The 24,825-nt window shown below is 44.8% G+C and overlaps 1 protein-coding gene across 1 annotated transcript in view; it reads left to right on the forward strand.

Annotated features, from left to right (window-relative positions):
- Window positions 1-4,034: 4,034 nt before the first annotated feature.
- Window positions 4,035-24,825, forward strand: part of LOC138580475 (androgen-induced gene 1 protein-like) — a 285,281-nt gene continuing 264,490 nt past the window's right edge. The window contains exon 1 of the mRNA XM_069651050.1: window positions 4,035-4,264. Coding sequence (XP_069507151.1) covers window positions 4,109-4,264 — 156 coding nt within the window. The 5' untranslated portion in view covers window positions 4,035-4,108. The remainder of the gene's footprint in view (window positions 4,265-24,825) is intronic.

Raw genomic sequence — 24,825 nt, forward strand, 5'->3', positions numbered from 1 at the left:
AATATTCTACTATCCCATGTACTGCACTTTCCCCTCTCCATGTATTTCACTTCCCCTCTCCCTTCCCCCTCGCACTTTTCCCCTTCCCCCTTCCCATGCACTTGCGTGATCTGAATGACACCTGGCCTAGTAAGATTGTTGCCTGTCTTCCCTCTGTTCCCCCTCCCTTGCCTCGTCGCGCCTCGAAACACTTGTGTATAGGCGCGCTATAAATGCCATATCATATCTTATCATACATATGGTGATCCATTCTTGTATGAAATGTATATCACGTTACAGCAGTGGTCTTGAAACTTTTAGGCCTGGGCCCTCCCAACCAAAATGTGGGCAAGCTGGCCTGCCAAAAATGCCAAATGGACAGTAAGTCCAAATGGCTATGAACTATTGCGCGCCGTCACCGCCCCCTACTCCCAGTATAGTCCTTTGGCTCCCCCACCTGCTCCCGTCACAGTCACTGGACTCCCTCATCCCACTCCTAGATCAGTCCCTGTGCTCTCCCCACCCCACCCCACCCCACCACAGACCCTGGGCTCTCCAAACCTTGCTCCCGCTACTATACCATGGCTCCCGCACATCCTTCTCCCACATAGTCCCTGGACTCCCCCAACCTGCTCCCAGCACAGGCCCAGGGCCAGTGGGGGCTGGTGAATTTTTTAAGTGGAAGGGCATAAATATTTCCACCAGATATGCCATCGCGACCAAGCGCAGAGAGGGAGCTCGAACCAATCAAGAAGGGATCGGGGGGGTTCCCCCCGTGAATTCTTTTAAAATAATGGGTTAAAATGTTGCATTTTAGAGCATACTTTTTAAAAATGGGTAAAAAGACAGTTTGCAATTGGTGCTGGGGGCCCAGGGGGCAGTCATTATATTTTTTACTGGACATCTATGGTAGATGTCCAGTAAAAAGATGCCATCCCTGTCCCCTTCGACCCACAGTGCCTAACACAATCAACATGATTATGTGTGTATGCAAGGCGCTGGAGGGCCAAGGGGGAAAGCATGGTATTTTTGACTAGACATCTATGATAGATATCCAGTACAAAAATACCATCCTCTTCCCCTGGGCTCCACAGCGCCTCAGAAGCGCTACAGAAGCGTCTATACACATATTTAAATGAAAAATAAATTGACCAAAAATGTACCTTCTGCAGGGGCGTGCCTATGGGTGCTGAAACGCCCCACTCCCAGTCATGCCAACATTCTGAAGCCCCTGAGAGGGAGATTTCAGCACCGAAATTGGGAGAATGCATTTTCCCCATAGGAATGCATTGGGGATATTTTTATTTTAGGTGGGAGACAGTCAAAAATAGTACTGTTTTTAATTAAAAAAATCAGGAGTCTCCCGTCTAAATCGTGAGGGTTGGCATGTATGCACTCCAGGCTGCTCTGTCTGTATATGCGAGGAGGCGCAGGAGCTCCCCCCGCACATACAAACATGCAGTGCCCCAGCCAGCATTTCCAATGAGCTATGCAAAGCCATAGCTCTCAACCCACATGCTTTTGGTGGGTGTCACCCGCCTTGTAAAGGGCTGACTCACCCGCCAAGCCTCCTGCACCCCACTCATTCCAATGAGCGTTTTACCCGCTAAAAACAAAATCGGGTGATTTCACCGCCTTTGCAAAACAAATGGTTGAGAGCTATGGCAAAGCTGGCGAAGCAAAACGCCCCCAGCCTTGCACGGCTCAGTGAGCATGTACATACAGTGTTTCCCTTTGACAGTTCAGCCAGCCCAGGAGCACTCCCTCAGATGGAAAAAGCAGCTGAGGGAGTTCTCAGTGTTTCACTGAACTGGCTCCTCGGCACCTCCATAATGGATGAGGGGGCCATTGGGTGGATGCCCCCTCGCCCATTATGGATGAGCCGCCAGGCTTGCACTGGCCTATAGGGCAATGCCTGTACCAAAAATACAAAATGCCAGTGTGGGCCAGTCAAAATGGGGGACTTTTTCACTGGTGCCTAAGATAGTTTTATGCTCCAGTCCGACCATGTGAACTGACCCTGCCCATTCCCTCCAATCTAAAAAACAAAAACAACATTTAAAAAAAAAAAATCCATTCATGCCAGGCTCTTGTGCCCCCCACCCCCTACACCCCCTGTGATCCGGGCGGCGCCCCACAATCTGAAGACCTCTGCTTTACAGTGTTATCGTAACCATATTTTTCGTAGTGTACCATAGCTCTCAAATGTTTGGGTTGCAAAGGCGGGTGAAAACACCCGATTTTATTTTTGGCGGGTGAGAGGCCCATGGGCTTGCAGGAGGCTTGGCGGGTGAGTCAGCTGTTTACAAGGCGGGTGACACCCGCCAAAAGCATGTGAGTTGAGAGGTATGGTGTACCTAGAAACAATGCTATGTGATGCCACTTCCTGTTTTGTCAATGGGTGAAAGGCTGTGTTCCATAGCTTCCTGTGATGTCACTTCGGGGTGGGGTCAAATGACATCACTTCCTGTGATGTCATCCATAGCTCTGAACCATTTGTCTCGCAAAGGCGGGTGAAATCACCCGATTTTGTTTTTGGCGGGTGAGACGCCCATTGGAATGAATGGGCGTGCAGGAGGCTTGGCGGGTGAGTCAGCCCTTTGCAAGGCAGGTGACACCCGCCAAAAGCGGGTGAGTTGAGAGCTATGTGTCATCAGAGGTCAAGGGTCATGTGATGTCACTTCTGCTACACCTTGCATTTTGGTGAAATGATGTCCCTGTACATACTTGCCTACCCTACAGATTTAGGCAGTAGGCTACTGCTTTTTAAGCAGTCCTGCTGCCAACAGATTTCAGTGATAGATCCTACTGCTTTTTACAGTGGCAGGTAATTTATGTGACTCTAAGGCAAGCTGCAGGACCAATCATGCAACACATTAATTAGCATAGCTCTCAACCATTTGTCTCGCAAAGACGGGTGAAATCACCCGATTTTGTTTATGGCGGTGAGACGCCCATTGGAATGAATGGGCGTGCAGGAGGCTTGGCGGGTGAGTCAGCCCTTTGCAAGGCGGGTAACACCCACCAAAAGCGGGTGAGTTGAGAGCTATGAATTAGCCTGTCTATACAGTGGTTTGGTAGGTGATTACTTTGATTGGGATCAGACCAATCCACTGTCCTGACAGCTACTTGACTCTGTCCTGCACTCTTGCGGGACAACCATTAGGTGAACCACCAGTGAAGTCAAGTGGCAGAGTGTAACACCATCACACAGCATCTGCCATCAGACTGAGGGGGTATCAGTCGCCATTTCATTCAGTGTTCAACTTCCAATATATATGTACTGCCTGGGCTGCTGCTAAAGAGCAGTGGCAGGTGTTGCCTACCAGCTCTGTGTGATTACCTTCTGTGAAGTTAGGTAATATAAATTGGTGTAAAGTTACTATTCAGAATTATACATTTTTAACATTTCAACAGCTTTCCATGTTGTGCTGTTTGATGGTTTGTGTATTTTAGAATGCTTCAATGTTGCCAACAATGTATGATTTGTATTTTTCTGTGATGTCATTGTTATGGGAATTATTATTTTTGAAACTTGAAAAATCCTACATCTTTTTGGTCACAGAATGTTGGGAAGTATGCCTGTATACCTCCACTCCCCCATTCCACCAAAAGATGATTCCTTCCCTTGTATGGGAGAACGGGCAAAAACATCTCACCTCACCCACCTTGGGCAATGAAAAGGTGGAAATCTAGTTTAAGTGTGTTCTGTATTGCCCCTTTGTTTGCACTCTGTAATAACTTTGAGGGGATAAAGTAAGCAATATTGTTAAAAATAAATGTTGTAAAGGATAGACTCGGAAAAGATGGCGTGCATGTTTATTTATTCCAAAAGTGATACCGAAATCTTTAAGACGAGAAAAAGGGTCAACGCCACAGTCTTCGATTCGCAACATAAGTTGACGGTGGTGCATGGTGTAAACATATATAATGTATATAATTCCATGAACAGCAATTTCTGAATGGGGAACGAAAGCGCTGTGAAATTACACTACGCTAAGATGGCCGCTCAGTTCACGGGAATTTAACGAAGTATCTTTGGCCTCTTGTCCTTTTTCTTTTTTCATGTCTTGAGGGACCCCGAAACATGGATGGCAAGAGAAATAATTGACAGGCTGAGGTATGCATTATGGCGCGCGGTCAAGTACTTCTCACCTTACACCTGGCTGCATTTGCCTGGAGCGCTTACGGTGTTTGGCGAAACCTGGAGATCACCGGATTAGCCCCAGGACACGGCGCCCATACGTACGGAGGTCGGTGGAAGTATCTGACCTTTATGAACCAGGTGAGTTTACATAAAACGTGAAGTAGGAAAGGTAACGTTGCATTTTGTCCTGCGTAATCAGTGCCCCAGGCTTCATTTAAAACGTACCATCATTACATAGAGATGCCAATATTTCCCATTCCAAACAGGGAATGCTAGTGTAGTCCACATTTTTACTTTGCATTCTGGGACTTGTAGTGTGGAATTTATGATGGTAAGACCAAGATTGCAAGTCCCGAAATTCAAAGAAAAACCAGCATTGGCAAAGGCCAAAGTCTTGGCTATTATTATGTAGGTGTGCAAGAGAGATTTTCCCGGGACTTCCATGATGGTCATTTCTGCCCATAAGATGACAACATCTGTCAAATTGGGTTAGGTTTTGACAGGCACTGTTATATTTGTTATATTATATGCCCTGGTTCTATCTAATGCCTATAGATGAGCCAAACTTATTGGCTGTGCCAATGCTTGTTATTGTCAGGAATTCAGTGCAAGGAACAGATGCAAGGTCACACATAATGATTATAAAGCAAGTGACTGAAGACACGGTTGGAGGAGACCATTTTTATTAAAGCAGTAGCTGGTCTATAGTTGCAAGTATGCTATTATCTGACAGAAGACTCCTTAGGAATAACAAAGGCTTACCTTAAAAGCACAAAGAGATCCTCGGAGGAGGTGGTTTTAGATGGAGCGGGCAGGTAGTGGTTGATCATGGTCAAAGGGACCAGAATGGCAATGAGTGGTCAATGGGTTTCTAAATATCCAAACAATAACAACAGCATGTGTGCCCCCTCACTTATCTCTCTCCTAACTGCACTTCCCATGCCAGTAGTTGCAGTTCATAGGTAGAGCTTTAATTGCCAATTTTTGATTCCAGAGCCCTCAATTTTCAAGTGGCCATCAGTGAGAAGATCACACCGTCTGTGTTTTTATTTATTTATTTATTTATTTATTTATTTATTTTTAATTCCAAGAAAAAACACAACTGGATTGCCTTCTCCCACATAGTGACGTGAAACTTGAGAACGTAATTTGGCCTCCCTCCTATATTAAGAGAGTTAACTATTTGAACTTGGATTGCGATATGAGTGAGCTCAACTGTACTTCAGGAAAGTATTTTGATTTACCTCTGTCTGCAAACCAATGGACAGGGTGGTGTATTGTGATTAGCCCCCAGCCATTTCCCCTTGAGCCCTCCATTCCACTTTCTAAAACAGGCAAAATAAAAATAGTCACTAACTATTTCAGGAAAGGTTATGGCAAATGTATGGATATGACATGTGGCCACTCAAAAACTAGGAATAGAACATACAACACACATTTGCATTGATCAATTAAATAATCAATGATGTGGAAAGCTGAAGCGCCAGTTTATAGACACAACTAAATAAAAATAAAAAAATGGGGGAACATACTCAACGGGAAGTTCTTTACAAGAATTGAACATATCCTTTCTTGAAATATGCACATTTCTTTCTATTTGACCTTCCCAACTGAAGAAAAAGCCCAGGACACACAAGCATTTGCCACCAGAACAGATTTTCTAATCACATTGCAAAGTATAAAAGGTGTGCATCTTTTATTTAGAAGCCTCTGTAACATAAACGTGTTCTATATAGCAGAATGTCATATGAGATATTCTGTAGACTTCAGATGACAGATTCCTTTGGTCTTGAGACTTAAGTCCCTGGCCTCAGCCGCACAGTCAGGATTCGATTCACAGCCGTGGGGTTGTTTTTTTTTCATGTGGGGGCAGTAATTATTATTATTTTTAAAATAAACAGGGGGTGGCGTTAGCCCGATGTAAAAAGTGGGAGGAAGCTATCCCCCCGGCTGTACGCGCCACTTGTGCCCTGTTCTTAATGCAGGCCAGTGGGTCCTCGGTCATCCAGTGCTTCCATGAAGTGTCCACAGATGCATCTAGGTGAGTCACAATATCCCTCCGTGAACACGTGACATGTGCAGGGAATATTTCTTATAATACATGGTCTCCCCATCCCCGCCTTCTGTACTCTCGTGATCTAGGTGACCTAAGATATCTTCCAACGTTCATATGTAGGATAAGTTGCTCACTCGGTTAAACTTTACAAAACAGTTGTGTGATGCAAGGAAATATTGTAAGTGTTTAATAAAACTGCATTTAAAAGCCCTGTTGACGATTAAAGTAAGTGGGAACATACAGATAGTTGGCAACTCTCCAGTACTAAACTGTATCGGTGCACTTGACACAAGACCACCCATTTCTCTTAATCTACTAATGGCTGTGAACGGTCATAGGCAGTTCACAAGCAACGAATCTAAAAAGCTTGCGATGCCTTTAATTTGGTGCTCACGTGGCAGCTACAAGCCTGCTCTGTGCTGGCTCAAGCAGCAGCACTGTGACGTCACAACTGAACTGTAGTAAGCTCATACAGTTATGATATTTGAATAGTTATGCCCATTCCTATTAGCACTCTGGGCAGAGGAGGCGCCCCATCAGGTGGCTCAGCATGTGGGCTGAATCTCCTGATCATACACTAAACTGCAGCTGCTTGCACCTGCCAGCATCCCTTCCCTCTGCCACTCCCCGGCCCTAACTCATGCACCTCCATTTCTCCCCTCCTCTTCTGCAGTGCGGCTCCAATGCCCTGATGCGTCCAATGCAATGGAAGCGGAGAGGCATGTGGCGGAGGGTGATGTGAGGTGTCAGTGGAAGTATGAAGAGAGCACCTGGGCAATTGCCTGCACATTGTGGGCCCTGGCATGGCGTAACTGGTGTTAGGATTTCTATCAGGCGACGCACACCTTAGTCTCGACCTAGTATGCAGCGCACAATTGAAATGCTTATGTTTTTTAGATTAGATTCAATATTGAGATGGTACACCACTCATATCACACCCCCTTTTCAAATACCCTGGGTCACGGTGGACCATGAACCAGGCTGGTTGGTAAAATATAATTATTTATTTATTTGAAAATGAAAAGAAATTGTACAATTTTTAATATGGGGCAGCAATCACCAATGGGGTGATGATTACAATAGGAATGTAAGCAATGCACTTAGTTAACCTTCTATTGACATATCTACAAAACACCAGGGAATAGGAGCACTTTTTGAGTTTAGGTAAGATAGCACTTGAGTTAGAATTTCCCCTCGCAAGGTTCCCTCAACCCACAAATAATCAATTCTAAATGGATAAACAGAAGCAGCAGGTTATTGGGAATGACAAACAGGAGGCTGAATTGAAATCGGACCTTCCTTCCCCAAACAAGAGAGAAAAACGGATTTCAAACCCTTGCAATGCTAAAAATGATACTCGGAAATGGATGAATAGAATAATGAATGTGTGCAAAAACCTTAAAACAAATACAATTCTTCACTAAAGCAACAATGTAAAGGTGCAAACGATCACAAGCAAGGGATTAGCAAGAGCATACAGTTCGAAAATTAGTGGCATGTTTTAACACATGTTGAAGCAAATGACACGTTGGAAATTTTCCAAACTTTGCAATTCCCGCCTGAAATTACCAACGGTTTTTAATAAAACAGGTGAAATATTGTAAATATGCATGTTTTGTGTTTACTTGTAGCTATAGATCATAGGTACAATATGGAAGTGAAATTAGGTCTCTAGCTGGTAAATTGAGTGAGTTATGCAAGATCTAGAAAGGTGCGTTTTGAGTAAAATGGAGTGGTGAGAAAGGAAATCAGTTTTACTCTACACTAGAGAGTATTCAGGCTAGACGACTAAAGATGGGCACAGTAAGCTCCAGGGTTGATTTGCGAATTCAACCCTAGCTCCCCAGTGCCTGCCCTGGCGTAACCAGTCCGATCACTCCAAAATAGGATTACTAGTTTAGGATTTACACAAGGCAGAATTACTACAGAGATGGAGCGAGCACTAGAAATCAAAGGCAGGGTGGCAAGAATGATTGTGAGAGTTTTACAAGTTATCAGGGTAAGGATAGGATGACTTGGAGAGTGGGATGAGGACAAAGACAAGATAGGCTATGGGTTTAGGTGGGGTGGCAATTGATACTCGCAGTCCACTTTTTAGTTTTTGGATTCTGGACAGTCAGCAATTTGGTCTAACAAAGGACAGCCGGACAAAATCAGCAGGACAGGATCAGCTAGGCAGGGGCTCGTTACCGGTGGACTGGCAATTCTGGTCACTGGATAATATAGGTCATCAGGGTAGCAGGATGGCGGTAGCATGCAGTGAGTGGCTGCAAGCCAAGCTGGATCAGGATGCCAAAAGTACTACAGTTTTCCCCTTGTTAATGGGACATTTACTGGTTTTTGGAATTTGAGGCCTTGCTGGAGCAGGATCAGCAATGCTTGGGTTTTGCAGTGGACCCTGGAGAAGGATCAGCAATGCTTGGCCTTGTAGTTGGGGTCTGGAGTCTGGATAGATGACGGGTACAGGAACGCAGCGCAGGAAATCAGGAAGAGTGTGTGTATAGTCTTGTCGGGGACCCTTATTCATATTGCAAATGACATCATCAAAGTATAGGCTGGACAGGGTTAACTACCCAAGCCCCTAAACTACTTGGATTGGGCAGGGGTGCTAGTCTCTGCCTTGCTCTCGACTGGTTGTATTTCCAAGGGGATGATGTCAGATTTATGAGGTGAGTTTTACAATTTCCAACAACTCCCACATTTACTTTACTGAAAATCTGATTTTGCCAAAAACATACATTTATACACTTGTAATCTCTTAGCAAATTATACACAAATATTACATGTTATGTGCACCACAGATCAGTCCAATCCCCAGGTCTGTGGGACCTTGTTTCGCCTTTCTTATACATTTTGGTAATTTTAAACATGAAAGATTTGGCCTAAAATTCCACAATTTTATACACAGATGCGAATTAACCCAGGGATGTGTGTACACAATTTTATGTTCACAACATTAATACTTTCCTTGGAATCTGTCATATTTTGTAACTTCTGTTCCCCATGCGGCAATGAGTTCTACCAAGTTTTAAAAGAAAGCACATAAAATTATATTAACTTTTTTTTTTTTTTTTTTTTTACAAATTCTTGCTGCAGAAATAACAGCCTATAAAGTTTATTTATAAAATAGTCTTTGTGAACAAATGGCAGTTCCTTTGTTGGGTCATATCTTTTTCTTTAACTTTAACTGCTGCCAATTGTCATTTCCTGCAAGGCAAAGTGGGGGGTTTCTCATCTTAATTGTAGGTTTTATTACCCCTTTCACTTGACAGGTTAGGGTCCCAGGACTTTTATTGTCCCAGCCTGGAGCACAGACGAATGTCTGACGAGTGTGTGAACTTTCTTTGTCCTGGCCTATTCAAAGTTTTTCAAGCTGGCAATTAACACTTAAGTGTCCTGGATTTATGGTGCATCTCCCTTCCTTGGAAGTTTCATGGCTGGCAACTGAATGACTGGTTTTTCTGAGAGCTTGCAAATCCAGCCCATATGTTTTAAACTCTTTAATTTCTTATTTTGGGTCCTGAATTAAAACAAACCTGTGAAAGAAGATGGCCTATGTGTGTATTATCACTACCACTAACATAATCCCTTTACATTGCTAAGTAAGCATGCTTTCATTCAACAATTTATTTTAAATGGGCCATTTTTTTTTCTTCATTCAGCAAAGCCCATTTTTCCACATGTGTTAAAACTGCTAGCATTTCTTTCTTTAAATTCGGGTTGGCAACTCCCTCAGATGCCCACGTTGTCTTTGTAGCTGTAGTCCTTTCCTTGAATGCAGGAGTTTTCTCTAAAGCATAGATACATTTGACACTGACCTGGCTCAGATAGTTAAAGTCTCTTTGAACTGCTGAGCCTGGTTACATTTGGAAATAAATTAAATGTGTGTTCCCATACGAGTGAAAGTGAAGTTGCTTATTGATTTCTCCCAGAGTTGGTTTGACTGGGCCTGTCATTCAGGAATTAGGCCTGGTTTTGGTGAAGCACAGTGAAATATCCTGGGCATGGCAGGGCCTTTTTAATGACAGTGGTTTCAGAATGAACAGATGGAATTAACATAAAAACAGCATGTTTAAAGGGTGAAAATGTTTCATTTTGAAGGGGATTTTTGACTTTTGCAGCAATGCAGTGATGCCTTTTCACTTAATTCCATTTATATGTTTCAGAACACACTGGCATACTTTTTCAGTGTGTCCCCTTGTTCTATCTTGCCTGAAGTGTGCTAGGCAGGATGGTGCAGCCATCTTTTTGTTGCTTCCAAAACGCAGTTTTGAGGTCCTGGTGCACACAGGAGCCAGCGCAGCCAGGTTGTTGTTTCTTGTGCAAATGCAGCTTAGTGATGTGAGGTAATGCCGTTGAGTGGGTCAATATATCCCACACTGGACACAGCACAATTTAGCCTAAAATTGAGCGAGATGGGACAAGAAGGCACAACAAAACATAGCAAAAGTTTAACTCCCTCTTCGCTACTTCGTAGTTCTGCTCTGCCCAAGCAACTCCTAGTGGAGGAAATCAAGGCTGGAATACTAGAATCTCTGGTGCCATGACTCGGTAGGGAAAATGTATGCCCTGTAAAACCAAGTGGTCCAAGGCTGAGCCGGTGTGACAGTAGCGCAATACAAGCTGGCTGACCAGTGGGACAGTAGCAGAGGAGCTGAAAGAGACACTAATTTTGTCCCTTAAAATATAAAATCTGTCCAATTGTAAGGCTGGTGCTATGACTTTAAATGGGGCACCGTTTTTATCTTTTCATCAGTCCTGACCAACTAAACTGCTAGGAGCTGATTAACCAGTAAGTGTTCCCTCCAGCCCACCGTGCTCCTAGGGTCTGAGGAAAGAGGAGACGTTCCTTCTGACCAGTCTGACTATAGATTGGAGACAACTGTTCTGTGTGTGATTGCGCCAATATCCAATGTTGCCTCTTCACATTGAACACATTACTGCACCTCCCCTCCACCCAGGCAAACACACCACACGCCCACATTGTGGGGAGATTGCATTGGAATACGGGGCTGTGTAAAATTAAGCAGGTGCACGATCTGTGTGCTTTTGTATTTGAACAAGTTTTGGTCTGATGGGCTTTGTGTTTATTTTCTTGTGAACAAGCGGCACGGCCACTCCTTGAAGAAAAAAAAAATAATAATAATGAATAAAAACCTTCACTGGACCCTGCCTCCCCCAACAAAAACAGGCCCATTACTACAGTACCCTTCCTACTACACAGGTCCAACACTTCCTAGAAACTAACTGCATTCTGGATATGCGTCAATGTGGCTTCTTCCCTGGTCACAGTACTGAATCAGCACTACTTGACTTTTAAAAAAAATAAGTAAATAAACTATGTGAGATCATGGATGCAGGGAAACCAGTTCTACTCCCCCTCGACCTATCTGCAGCGTTTGACCTAGTGGACCTTACAACCCTCTGAAGACACTTCACTGCCTCAGCTCAGTTCTCTCATACATCCACCACCCGGATCACCTCCTTCATCGAAGGTAGAGCCATGAGTGTTCTCAGACCAGGCCATCTCAGCTCCTACCACAATCCATTGCGGAGTCTTGCAGAGCTCATGTATCTCTCCCACTCTCCAACATTTTTACTAAACCGCCCTTTGATATCTTGGACTCCATCGGCATAGCATACACCAACTATGCCGACAATACCCAGGTTTCCTCCCTCTCTCCAGCACCTACGAAATGAATACTAAAGCACTCGAGCCAGTTTATGCTACCATCCAGGCCTTGATGGCGGTCAATGAACTTTTCCTAAACGGAGACAAAACCGAAATCCTCTTAGTCGGCCCGAGTAAACCCTCAATTATCTCAAGTCAATACACCTCCTTCACAATCGACAACACACAAATTTGTGTCTCACCTTTCCGTTAAGACACTAGGGATCTACTTCAATGGCACACTCTTCATGTCACGCCAAGTAAACGCTATTGCCTCTTCAGCCGCGTACTCCCCTACGCTGATCAATGCGGTGAAACCCTTCCTATCTACTCAGAACTGTCTCTCCATTGCCAGAGCCACAATAGGTGCAAAACTAGACTATTGCAACGTCCTATTAGCTGGCACGTCAGCAAAAAACGGAAACAAACTTCAAACAATTCAAAACACTCTCTCCGGGCTGCCCTCAACATACCGAAAAGGGAACACATCTCAGCTGCTAGACGCTCTGCACACTGACTCCCCGTCAAAGAATGTATCCTATTCAAGACCAGTGCCTCACTCACACAGCCCCACCGTATCTGGCAACAAAAGGAGTCGGAGCCGGTTCCTCCAGGCCCAGCAGATCACACTACTCCAACCAACTTAACATCCCCATTGTCAAAAGCACCAAGGCGGGCAGTGCCAGTTTCCCCTTCATCACTGCAAGACAATGGAACACCTTACTACCCACCCTCAGGAACGAACCCTCATATACTGCCTTCTGCAAAGCCCTCAAAACTAGGATGTCCATCTAACCCACACACCTGCTTCCAGCCTTATACCGCCAGTTACCCGTGTGTGCTCAATTGTTTCTGGGATGTACACAGTTCACCGGTAACCCATCGAACCGCCTAGTCTGCTATGTCTATCCTCTTTAACCAAGCAACTTGTGTACTTGTTCCACCAGGTTCTCCTTTAACCCCACTAACCTCGGACATGTTATGTATCTTTCCACTGCAACTTTCCTCATTGTAACTGCGGCACAATACCCAAGGGCTGCTTTGTGTGTTTTATAAATGTAAAAATAAAATAATAAATATTATGCTTAACTCTTCACAAACTGGAGCAGCAAAACACAAAAAAATAAAGTTTCATCAAACTTAATAAAGAACTATAATTTCCTTTAAAAAGGGTCGTTTTTTAAACTTAAATGCTTCGACTCGGAGCATCACGCGACTGCATAAATCAGTTATGAGAACTGCCGTCCCATAAGCCTTCAAGTCCGTCCCAATTATTCCTCTTTCTTTGATGCTCGAGCAGCAGGTAAGTACAGCGCTGCACTGTTTTAAATTGAAAGTCTAGTCAGGCTAGAAGGACAGTGCCTACTGTGAGCTATCGGCGTTAGATCAGTGCGATCTTCGTGCAAGGGAACTCGGCATGCACCTTTAACTCAGTGCGTTAATACGCTGCTCGTTATTATCATTAAGCCTTTTGTTTCCTTTTTACTTTTTGCACATTACTCATCTGTGTTCCGAGCTGGAGTGCATTCACTGGCAGCACTTTTGGCTGCCCATCGGGACCCGCTGCGGTCACGAAGGTGATGCACACTGTGCGCAACTGTTTTTTTCACAGTTCCGGCGCAGTGCCTCCTCTCCCACAGAGGACAGTATATAATGAGAGGTCATTTGTTGTTTTTCTCATCAGTTTGCCCGAAATCTGGAAAAGCAGCGTCCTCTACATGGAACAGGAGATGCACAGGCCAAATCAATGTACCCTATTTTTTTTTCTCCCCCCAGAGAGGTCATGTACAGCACTAGGCACAAGAATTACCGGGGACAATTCTCCACTAGGGGGGATTTATTTTCACAACTCGCCCATATTGACCCCACAGTAGTTGGGAAGACCAAATAAGCAAGCAGGAGATCTCTCAATCGACAGTGAGCCGCTCAGTCAGCTCAAACTCCCTGAGAGACCCAGCAATATATGGTGAGGGAAATGAGGGAAACAGTTTTTGCTGGGCTAGGGCCCCTCAGCTGAAAGCTTGATGCTTTAGACGATTGCCTGGACCTGCCTTTACTCTGCTGAGAGGTGATGCAATCTGGTGAAGAGAGAGCTGGGTGGGAGAAGATCTAAGACCCACAGTGCAGGAAGCGCCCTACCTCCCCTGGATTCTGCGCTTGACCAGCACTCAAACACCAGACGCACCGTCTCAGCTCGATCCTTCGAACACGTTTGGGATCACGATCACATGAGAGCTGATGACAGACTCTCTAGCCCAGAGGAAGACTTTCAGGTCGAGGAGGACTCCTCCTTATCGGCGATCTATCCCAGTGCCAAAGAGTCAGATGTCTGCAGGGACTCTGTGAGCTCGGCCCCCAGCAGGGAGGATCAGTCATGTAAGAAAGGCCTGAAACGCAAGAGGAGAAAGGAGGACTGGATAGATGAGCTGTCTGGTGAGTATCTTGACCCAGACTTACTCGTGCACCTGAGGTCCGCCGAGTTGGAGCTTCCCGCAAGGTGGTAAGTTATCTGATCAAATGGCTGTGCACACCGAATGGCCCAGACCATTGCTTTAGGGCAAGGTGGCAGAGATACTGGAGATGGACTCCAGGATTTTGACCTTCATGGGGCTATGCGAAAGAGATATTACAAAAGGCATAGACCGGTCCTGGAGGGCGTGCCAGAATAAACTACTGGACTTAATGAGACTTCTGGTGAATATCCTTCAGATGGCTGAAGAGGCAAAGGAAATCGGCACACCGATCGACCCATATATACTAGCAGAATGGGTCCAGAGAGCAGTCTGCCTTATCGGCAACGTGAACTGCACCATATCAGTAGAGTGCAGGAGATACATTTTGGGTTAAGATCGACCCGAAGCTTGGAGAGTTGGCCTCCTAGGCCGCATTTGCAGCGAAGGCCAGCTTTTCAGTGAAGCCTTTGTCAACGACATGGTGAGATTTGCTAACACCTATGCAGTCTTAGACTAGACAAGGCCCAGGTCTCACTGAAGACCATCTTCGACCTGAAGATTTTTGGAAGGGCGGGCTGAAGCAGGGGCCACTCAGCCAGCTGGGGTGCAAGTCAAAGGCCCTACAATAGAACGGCATGGCGAGGCCAGGACAGAACGCTGAATCCATTCTTCCCTTCCAGGGTAAGCGGTAGAGGCAGTGGATGGAGAGGCAGCAACGGACAGCAAGCCGCCACCTCAGGTGAGAGTAAGCGCAGCAGCAAGCAGCATGTATGCAAGCGCAGGTATTCCCACTATCGCCAAAGATGCCTGGGTCTTAGAGACAGTACAAGGGTTCTACCTAGAATTCTATCAGGAACCCATGCAAGAGCGGCTTCCAGTGCCAATCTACCTTTCTGGGGAGGACCAGGAGTTGAAGACAAAAGAGTCAATGACCTGAAAGCTCGCCAATTGGTCTGGCGTATGCGAAGCAGGTTGGGGGTTTGTGACCAACCTCTTTCCAGTCAAAAGGAAGCTCAAGGTAAGACCTGTCATCAACCTCTGGGTCCTCAATGCCTCGGTGATGTACCGTCATTTCAAGATGGAGGGTATTCACCTACTTCAAGATGAATAGATTTGCGGGATGCCTATTTAGCAGTGTTCATCTTTCAGCCACACTGGCGCTACCTGTGGTTCCTCTGGCAGAGACGCCAGTGAGAGTTCACGTGCCTCATGCCCGCCTTTTGGTTCTGTACCAGACTATTCCAAACCAGTAGTGATTGGGTTCCGCAAGAGATGGGCTGGGGGGGCGGCTTGTCAGGTTGATAATATACCTGGACATCTACATTATGGCATAATCAGCAATAGCTGTGCTCTCAAGTGAGAGGGACCATCAGTCACCTGGAGTAATTGGGATTTCTGTTGAGCTGGGAGAAGTCGGAGACGAATCCTGCACAAAGGTTAGAGTTCCTGGGGTTCGTGATAGACCCAGTCCATGTATCATTGAGTCTCTTCTTGATAAAATCAATGCCATCAAGAAGGAGATCAAAGTAATCTTAATAAGGAACAGCATATCTCTGAAGTACAGCATATCCCTGAGATAACTGGCGAGAATATTTGCTTGCCTAGCTTCCTCCAGTCAGGCGATCTTTCCAGGTTCGCTCCACTGCCCAGCCTTTCTGTGCCTCAAGATTCAACACCTCTGTAGGGGCATGACATACGATCGGAGAATACCAATGTCTCAGGAGGCGAGGACGGAATTTCCATGTTGGTTCCAGCACATGGAAGCCTGGAACAGGCAGGCCGTTTTTGGGTCTTCTGCCAGATGTCATATTATAGTCGGGTGCCAGCAGATGAGATTGGGGAGCCCGCTGCATGGCGATCTCGACCGGAGGGAGATGGTTGACAAGACCAAGCTCCACATCAATTGCTTGTAGCTGCTGACTGGTTACTTCGCATGCTTGACGCAGGATCAATTCTTATGCTGCATCCTCCTGAAGATGGACAATTTCTTGGCCATGCAGTACATTGACCGGCTCCGGGGCACCGGGTCCAGGATGTTAGTTGACCCAGCCAAGGACTTCTGGTATCTCTGTCAGGAGAGAAATCCCAGCATGACTTGAGTCGTCCCTGCTGAGCCTAGCCATTCAAGTGGCAGACTGGAAATCCAGGTACATAGGAGAATAAGTCAGTGTTGGTTGATGGGATTGAAGGGACATTGAGGGACAGATTGAACTGGCAGCTGCCCCGTTTCTACAGTTGAAGACCGGACCCGGAGGCATCAGCGACTGACGCCTTTCTGCAAACCTGAGGTCCACAGGCAGACTATGGCTTTCCACACTTTGCCATGATCGTGAGGACGCTGGCACAAGCGAGATGAAAACAGGCGAGACTACCATTAGTTACTCCATCCTGGAGAGGGCAACCTTGGTTCCCTGATCTGCTAGAATTATTGGCCACTATTCCACTCCTTCTCCCTCACCATCAGGACATCCTAGCTGGTTCTTTGGGGAGTGGTAATGCAGGAGTATCAGGGAGGCTGCCCACTTCATCGAAGAGTGCAGGGCCACCAAGACGGCCAAGTCATACAGAGCAGCTTGGGCCTGATGGCGTAGCTGGTGTGGCTAGGGACGTCCATCCCGCTAGTGCTGATGGGATCCATTTGGTTAACTTTCTGGCCGCCTTGGCAGCGCAGGGCAAGGTGTATAGGACAAACCCCTTCAAGTCAGCGATTTCTGCTGGGCAGGAACAGGTCGGGGGCTATCCCATAGGGGAAACTCATTGGTTTGCAGGCTGCTGAAAGGAGTCAAATGCCTTCGGCCTCCGACTCCTCCCAGACCCCCTCCTCCCCCGAACCACCTACCCCTAAGTACATTTGCCTCTGAGATGGTATTACAGCTTTCCCAGAAGTGGTCAGACAATGTTGACCTGTCCAGGAAGGCTCTGGCAGCTAAAGGGGTGTCCCTCTTATGCTTATTAACTTGCATAAGAGTAATAGAGGGCAGGACTTTTTCACCCGATTGGGGGGGGTGCCTTCTTCATCCGGAGAAGGACAAAGACCGCGATCAAGACAGTGAGCTATCCAGCATTTCCACGCAACCCAAGCTTTGCCCAGTCAGGGGCCTCAAAGCGTACGAGGTGCAGGCGGAGCAGCTAAGGTCGCCTGGAGAGTCGGATTTGTATTGCACACCGCAAGCCTTTCAAGGCAGTGGCGATAGCGACTCTGGCTAAACTGGTGAGAAGGTGCATGCAGCAGGCTGGAATATACACATAATGTTTCAGGGCACACTCATCCAGGGGGGCGATGTCCTCTGAACTCTTAGCCTTATGAGCCTGCCTGGAAGATATTCTCAGAGCGGCGCATTGGTCGAACCAGGCGGTATTCAAGACCTTTTACTTCAAGCCGATCGACCAGGTAGCCTCGTTGGTGGTAAGTAAGCTTTGAACAAGAATTATGAGCCTCCGGTTTTGACATGGATTATAGATTTTACATACTAACGTACAGGAAAGTCATTATTTTATCAAAAACACAGAGGTGGGGTATTATCCACCCATACAATCACTCGAGGAGTTTGTAGTAAGAGCAGGAGCGACAGGTGAGACATGCATAAGCAACAAGACAGCAGCCACGAGAGACAGTTAAGAAGTTTAGAAAGCAGCAGCTAGATTTTGATTGCCCACCCAGGAAAGTGACAAAGATACGCTCTGTGTTTCTGTCTTCCGCGTAGGTGTGGTGGTGAAGCCAACAACACCCTGAGAGGAGAGAGGAAATTGTTTACCGTTCTGGGTTGTTATCCTCTTCAGTCGTCATTCAGGTTTTCACTTGCAGCGTCAGAGTTTACTGCAGGGGAGCAGTGAAATAAAGAGGAAGGATTGGGATGGACTTGAAGGCTTATGGGGCTGTAGCCCTCATAATCTGGTGATGCAGTCACGTGATGCTCCAGGTCAGAGCATTCAGGTTTCAAGACTACAAAGACACTACTCTTTGAGGAAATTGTAGTTCTTTATTAAGTTTGATTGATGAAACTTGATTTTTCGTGTTTTGTTGCTCGAGTTGTGAGTTAAGCATAATACTTTGCCTCCATGTCTTTAATAGAATCATGACTTTCCTGTGTGTTATTATGGAAAATCTGTTTTCTCCATCACCACTCTGACCATCCAACACCCACCTAAAAACATATTATATATGTCCTTAATCTACCAATTGATGTAGCCATGAGTGACATAAGACACATGCACTACATATAGTCAATATTATTTTACTAGCGGTACCACCCAGCTTTGCCCGGTTCTGTAGCTGACATGCATGTGGTGGTGTGCTATAGCCTTGTGTATGTTTTATTGTGTCATAACTTGCTATTAATGAAAAAAAAGCTTTTTTCTTCTCTTTTCTGACTGCATGTCTTAATAAAACTGGATACTGTAAGGAATCCACCTTTGTTTGGCAACCTCATTTGAGGTTAATTTTCATGGAGGCTTGTTTCCGGGTGTACCGTCCCCTGCGGCAAGACGTGTTTTTCACTTTTATAAGTATATAATCGATTGCAACACTGTAGTATATAAAACGATGCATGCATGATTGTCGTTGTGTAGTGTACACCTTATATATTCACTTCTATACCTCCTTGTCAGGTAAGCAAAACTAAGACACAGTAATGTAAAGTGATTTAGTCAGGCTTACATACTTTGGTCAAGTGCAGAAGCTGGTCTTTTAGTCCAGGTTTTCTTATTGTACAGTTTGCATTTCAGATAGAAGGGTGCATCTCCTCAATGTTCAATACATTCTACAAAGTTGTCTTTCAAAAGCAACACTCCATCTAGATGCCCAATAAAGTTGACTTGCAGACCACCAGACCATGTAATAAACCAACCTGGCAATATGTGACATTTTTATAGAAACATGGTAGGGGCAAAGGGACACGAGAAAACATACTGCTGCATTGCCTTGTATTCATTTTGCAGATCAGCAAGTATGAGGATATAATCCTCAACAGGTACAATGTCAAATGCAAAGAAGTGAAAATACTCTGTATATATTAAAATCGGCAAACTTATATATTTACCATGAGTAAACTATTTGGAATTTTGACAGTGAAAAAGACATATTTCTACATGTCACTGTGGTGTTTACAGATACATGCAACATTGTGTTGGATTTATTATGAATTTCATATTTCGCTAAGGTACCCCCACTTCTGCCCAATTACAGAATCCCACCCCACAATCGGGAAATAGAAAGAGGCTGTATTTGGCATTAGAACACTTTGAGAGATTTAAATCAAAAGGTGGTACGCTAACCTAATGCTGGGGAAGTGACTACAGTATAATATAAACATAGGCAGTTTGTTTAAAAAAAGAAGAAATTACTTTCCTGTGAAAATTTCACTAAGATCCAGAACACTTGCAATCATTCCAGAATAAAATGCATCTGTATGCCTATATAACTATTTCTAATCCTTATATACCGTAAGTGTCCACATTGCCACCTGTTGGACAGTACGTTTGAAAATTACAATGTAAACAACCATTGGTACCTGAGAAAGATTTACACAGAAAAACATTTCACATTTATTGTACTTAACATGCACTGTCCATTAGAAATGTATTTCCATGTACAATGTGGTGTGGTTGGTTTCCAGCCAATGCGTGTAAGTAAAATACAAGCTATGCTAGACTGCATCCACATCTACAGACGAAATGATGTGCTATCAATTTAGAATTAACAAAATATGGATTTATCTACACTATGTATCGGCACAAAATTGTGATTTTCGGATAGGACAAACTGTCCTACCCATTCCCTTTTGATTATTTTGGTGCATCTAATTTAGTTATGTTTTTTACTTCAACACAATGTTGTTGGCAAGATTTTGTCATTTTACATTGCATCATTATCCATGGGAATGGAAGTGGTTCAGCTAAGCCCCCTTTCATCCCATAATATCTATTTTCAATGACTAGACCTTAACATGTCTTGGTTCATTCATTCTATGTCATGCTATGGAGTATCCGTATCGGTTCATAGCCCCAGTTGTTGACTATACCAGTGAAAATACCGGATTTAGTATATTTAGCTAGGTCTTACAAAATACTGCGAGCGCTGTTCAGAAATTCTATTTGTTCTACGCGGAATCAGGTCTTCCTGGCTTTGAATATAGCTACAAAGCAATGTGCCTTTCAGACAAAATTGTTATTCGGAATCAGTCCCCCCCCCGTAATTGCTACCCCTCCCAGTTCCACCCAATCCAGGGATTTATCGCAGAGAAACTGTTCTGGAGGCCATATATCTAATTGCATTGCAGTGTTTTTATGCTCTTTTGATCATTCTTTTAAGATACTGAACCACCATGGACTTTCAGAGCCCCCAGGTAATCTCCCCAGTCAGCTAGTCCCCTCCGTGCTCCTCTTTATCTGCCTCTGGGAAATCCGGTCTACCTCACGGAATCTGGTCTCACTCCAGGTAAAACTCCTCCAGGCTTCCTCTTGAACAAGGCCCTGGTCCCTCTTCTTTCAAGATGTAATTCCACTCCAGAACCCATCCATTTGGACAGAGGTTCCGTTCTGCAGACCTTCTATATCCCAGAGCTCTCCCTTAATTTCTGTGAATTGGAACATATATAGGTTCTAATGTTCCTGCACTGTCCTACTAGATTCTGATTTTGGATTGGTTGAATCCTTCCATTGGTTCTATTAAGAAGCTGACATTTCCTAAATAAAACGCCCCTTCATTTTATTGGTTGATCATATTTTGTGACATGTGATAGAGCTAGCACAATCACGTTTTCGGCCATAACATTTGCTAGAAATGTTGTTCATTAATAAAATATGCATTTTTTTCTGAACTGCACTATCGCACTGAATACAGACATTTGCAGCATGAGTTTGTGAGATAAATATTTACTGGATTATTTATATAATATAGTAACATAGCATCTTTGGTTTTGTATTTTAGGGCACACTAACACAGTTCTAGAACATGTTTCCTCTTTGTTCTAGACGTAAGAATTGGGACGTTCGATACAAAATAGTTGTTTAAGCAGCACATCATTTCACATAAAATGGTCAGTGCATTTCTGTCAAACTCTGCATGCTAAGGCTTCTTTTCCAATTAATGATATCAATAGTTGAGATGGTCCCTTTGTGAAGCCTTGCGTAAGCTCAATATATGGTAAATATATGGGCAGTTAGAGTTCACCAAGGTTTCAAGCCTAATGGAACTAAGTCCTTCAGATCCTTTGTCTCTCCAAAACCAGCCCCATCCACCATCTGACGAGCTCGAGAGACCACATTTTGAATTGATTTGGAATGCAAAAGATGTGTATAAATGAGGTATTCTCCAAAGCCTTGAGCACATGATCCTTTTGGTGCGCTGAACTTAATGTCCCTTTGACTGGATGAAGGTATAAGGCTTTCCAGATGGTTGGACTAATCCCCCTTAGGTCCTAACCCCACCACCCCACAATTCCTTATTTTACCATATAAGGAAAACTGAAGTTACTTTGTATTACATTCACTGAATAACAGACAAGAATAAGTGTTGGCAAAGCAAAACAATTATTGATTCAGTCTATGTGCAATGCAGATTGAACAGTAATGCATTCCCTGTATATTTTCTAACAGTTAAAAAACATTTGGTATGGTTTCCTTCATCCACAGTAGCAATGTCTTTATATGTAGCTATGGTGACATGACAGTGCATTTTGGAAATCTCGTTCTGTTAAGAAGAAAAATACTGTTTACATACGCTTGTCGGGAAACATATTGTGGATGAAGATCAACATTACAGTTTAAAGACAATGGGGTTCATTAAAAGTTGGGCGGTGCGGGTAAAATGCAGTGGTAATACTGTTACTGCCACATTACCGCACTACCCAACTAAAAGTACAGCGATAAGGGCTAGTAAAAAGCTTCAGTGAAATTCTGGAGCTAATTCCGCCACCATGATGCAGCCATTTCTGAGGTTTTATCGTTTCCAGTAGTACCTATGGGGACCAACAACGCCATACCGCCTCTTGTATTCCAGCGGTAATTCCGCGTGACCAAGTGGCGTTAATGTTAACAGTTTGGTGGTATCTCGGCAGATCTACTGCCGGGATACCACCAAGCTTCTAATGTGGCCCAATGTCTTTTTTTCAGCTATTTATTTTTCTCTGTAGCAAGAGTGTTAGGATTGCACATTGCAGCCCTTTCTAGATGAATGTAGAAACGGGTGCCAGCCCTAGGGCTTTATCGCGTTTAGTGAAATAAATTGTACTTGGCCAAAGTTCATTGTGAAATCTGTATCATTTGTCTGGTGTTGTATATTACATGAGAAGGAAGGTGTCTATCTGTCTTTCACTGGCGTGCGTTTCTTCATCGAAGTTGAATAAAACGTACCACATATGAGAGAATCTGGGCAGCATTTCGGCACCTCATCCTTTGATTCAACAAGTCTACATTCATCTTAATTGTCAGCAATCCTAAACCTTACCATTCAAGAAAATGATGGGCACGTGAGCTGAAGGCCTGCTGCAGAGATGTGTTTGTTTGTGTGTAATCTTCCAATCACAGATTTGATTCTTGATAGGGAAGACCTGGTGTTTCATCATTCCAGGGTCGATACATCAATTATTATAAATAGTTGTAATCCCTGTCAGTGACCTGCAGAGATTAAGAAAAACTGCCTGTCTGCCCATGTCTTCAAGACCCATGTGCCCCCTTTTGCTATAAAGTCTGCTTTCTCCGAGTTCTCTCCTATAGGGGTGAGATATTCATGTGTTGCTTGCATTTTTGTTTAAAAAATACTATTGCTTTTTGTGTCACTACTGTATGTGCTCTCACCCCTTTCCTCAGCTTATATAGCCCTCCATCAGCCCATGTTACTTAAGAGGTGAATGAGATGTGCTTTTGTGTTGTGCCTGGCTTACCTTTTGTGATTGGGATCACTGCTGGTGTAATAGTAGTGTGAGACTGAGCAGGCACTTTATTCACTACTCATTTTTTTTATTTGATTTTTATTGTTTAAAGCGCAAGCCTGGCCCGTAGCCAGTGGATCGCTTTACAGAGTTCAGGAGAAGCCAGAGGCTAGCGTTTTTAACATTACCCCAGTACTGTGGGGGACTGTCTGGGTTTCAGTCCTGGGGGAGGAAGCGATGAAAGAGCCATGTCTTCATGGTTTTGCTCAACTGCATGATGGAAGAGGCAGTACGAGCTTCCAGGGCGAGTGAGTTCCTGACTGGTGGGGCATAGCAGGAGAAGGACCGCTTTCTGGTCCTTTTCTTACGAGTAAGCGTGGACTCTAACCTTTTGATGGTCGAGCTACGGGAGGTGTGGGCACCTCCTGAGATCCAGTGTTTGGCTGCCAGGTAAGGAGGGGTTCCGTTGGAGACTGTTTTGTATGTGATGCATGCGGTTTTAAAGAGAATCCTTGCGGGGAGAGGGAGCCAGTGGAGATAGAGTAGGATGGGGCGATGTGGTCGAATCTGTGGGAACCCACAATAAGACTGCGCCATGGTGGGCAGCTGTGAGGGGAGCCAGGTACGTGGCTGGGAGCCCAGCAAGGAGGGAGTTAATCCTGTCAATGCATGAGACGGCTAGTGCCTAGACTACTGTACGGACGTTAGCGGGAAGATGAAGGGTTTGATTTTCCTAAGTGTGGAGATTTGGAGCCAGGCGATTTTGGGCTTTCTTGGCTGCATGTTTTTGGATGGAGAGACCCCTATGGACAATGAAGCCTAGGGATTTGGCTCTGTTAGTCAGCTTGGGGGCGATCAGTCTAGGTTCATGTTGTCGAGCCAGTTTTGGATGATCTGTTGTTTGGAGGGGGCCGATAGGACAAACTCATTTTTGGTGGGGTTGAGTTTTAGGTAGACAGATGCAGTGCAGGTCTGGATGGTATTTGTATTTGTATTTTATTTATTTATATTGCGCACCTAACCCCTGAAGGGGTAGCAAGGCGCAGAGGCAACTAGAGGATTGCAATGCTTGGTTACATGCAGGGGAATGAAGTCCAGCCGTGGTTACTTTGCTGGACAAGTCAAAAGGAAATGATGCACGCCGATGAGGCATAGGTTACAGAAATATACAATATAGACAATACTATATACAATACATCGGTTGTCTCATGGAAGGTATCTACACTGAACAGTTGACAACCTAAATATACATATTTACAATCATAGTGGTGGAGCATCAGGGCAGCAAGAGAGCATGAGGTCGTTATGTGTCGTGAGTCTTGAGCCAGTGGATGGTCTTAGTTCTGAATAGGCGGTAGGGGAGGTCCTCCCTGCAAGGAGGTGGAAGGGAGTTCAGTATTGTGCTGCTTTAACAGGAAAGCTATTCTCACCCGACATAGAGCGTTTAAACCTGGGCACCAGGAGGAGATTGGAGTTGGTCATTCTAGAGGGGCGAGAGGAGGTAGGTCTGGTGAATCTAGTGATAAGGTATTGAGGGGCTGCTTGGTGGAGGCATTTGTGGGTCAGGGAAACCGATTTGAGGAATATTTTGTCTTTGGTAGAAAGCCAGTTGACAGACCTTCTAGAATCAGAAATGTGGGCTTTCTTTG

This window comes from Ambystoma mexicanum, chromosome 3p (genome assembly GCF_040938575.1).
Source record: "Ambystoma mexicanum isolate Mex_15411 chromosome 3p, UKY_AmexF1_1, whole genome shotgun sequence".
NCBI classification, from domain to species: Eukaryota; Metazoa; Chordata; class Amphibia; order Caudata; family Ambystomatidae; genus Ambystoma; species Ambystoma mexicanum.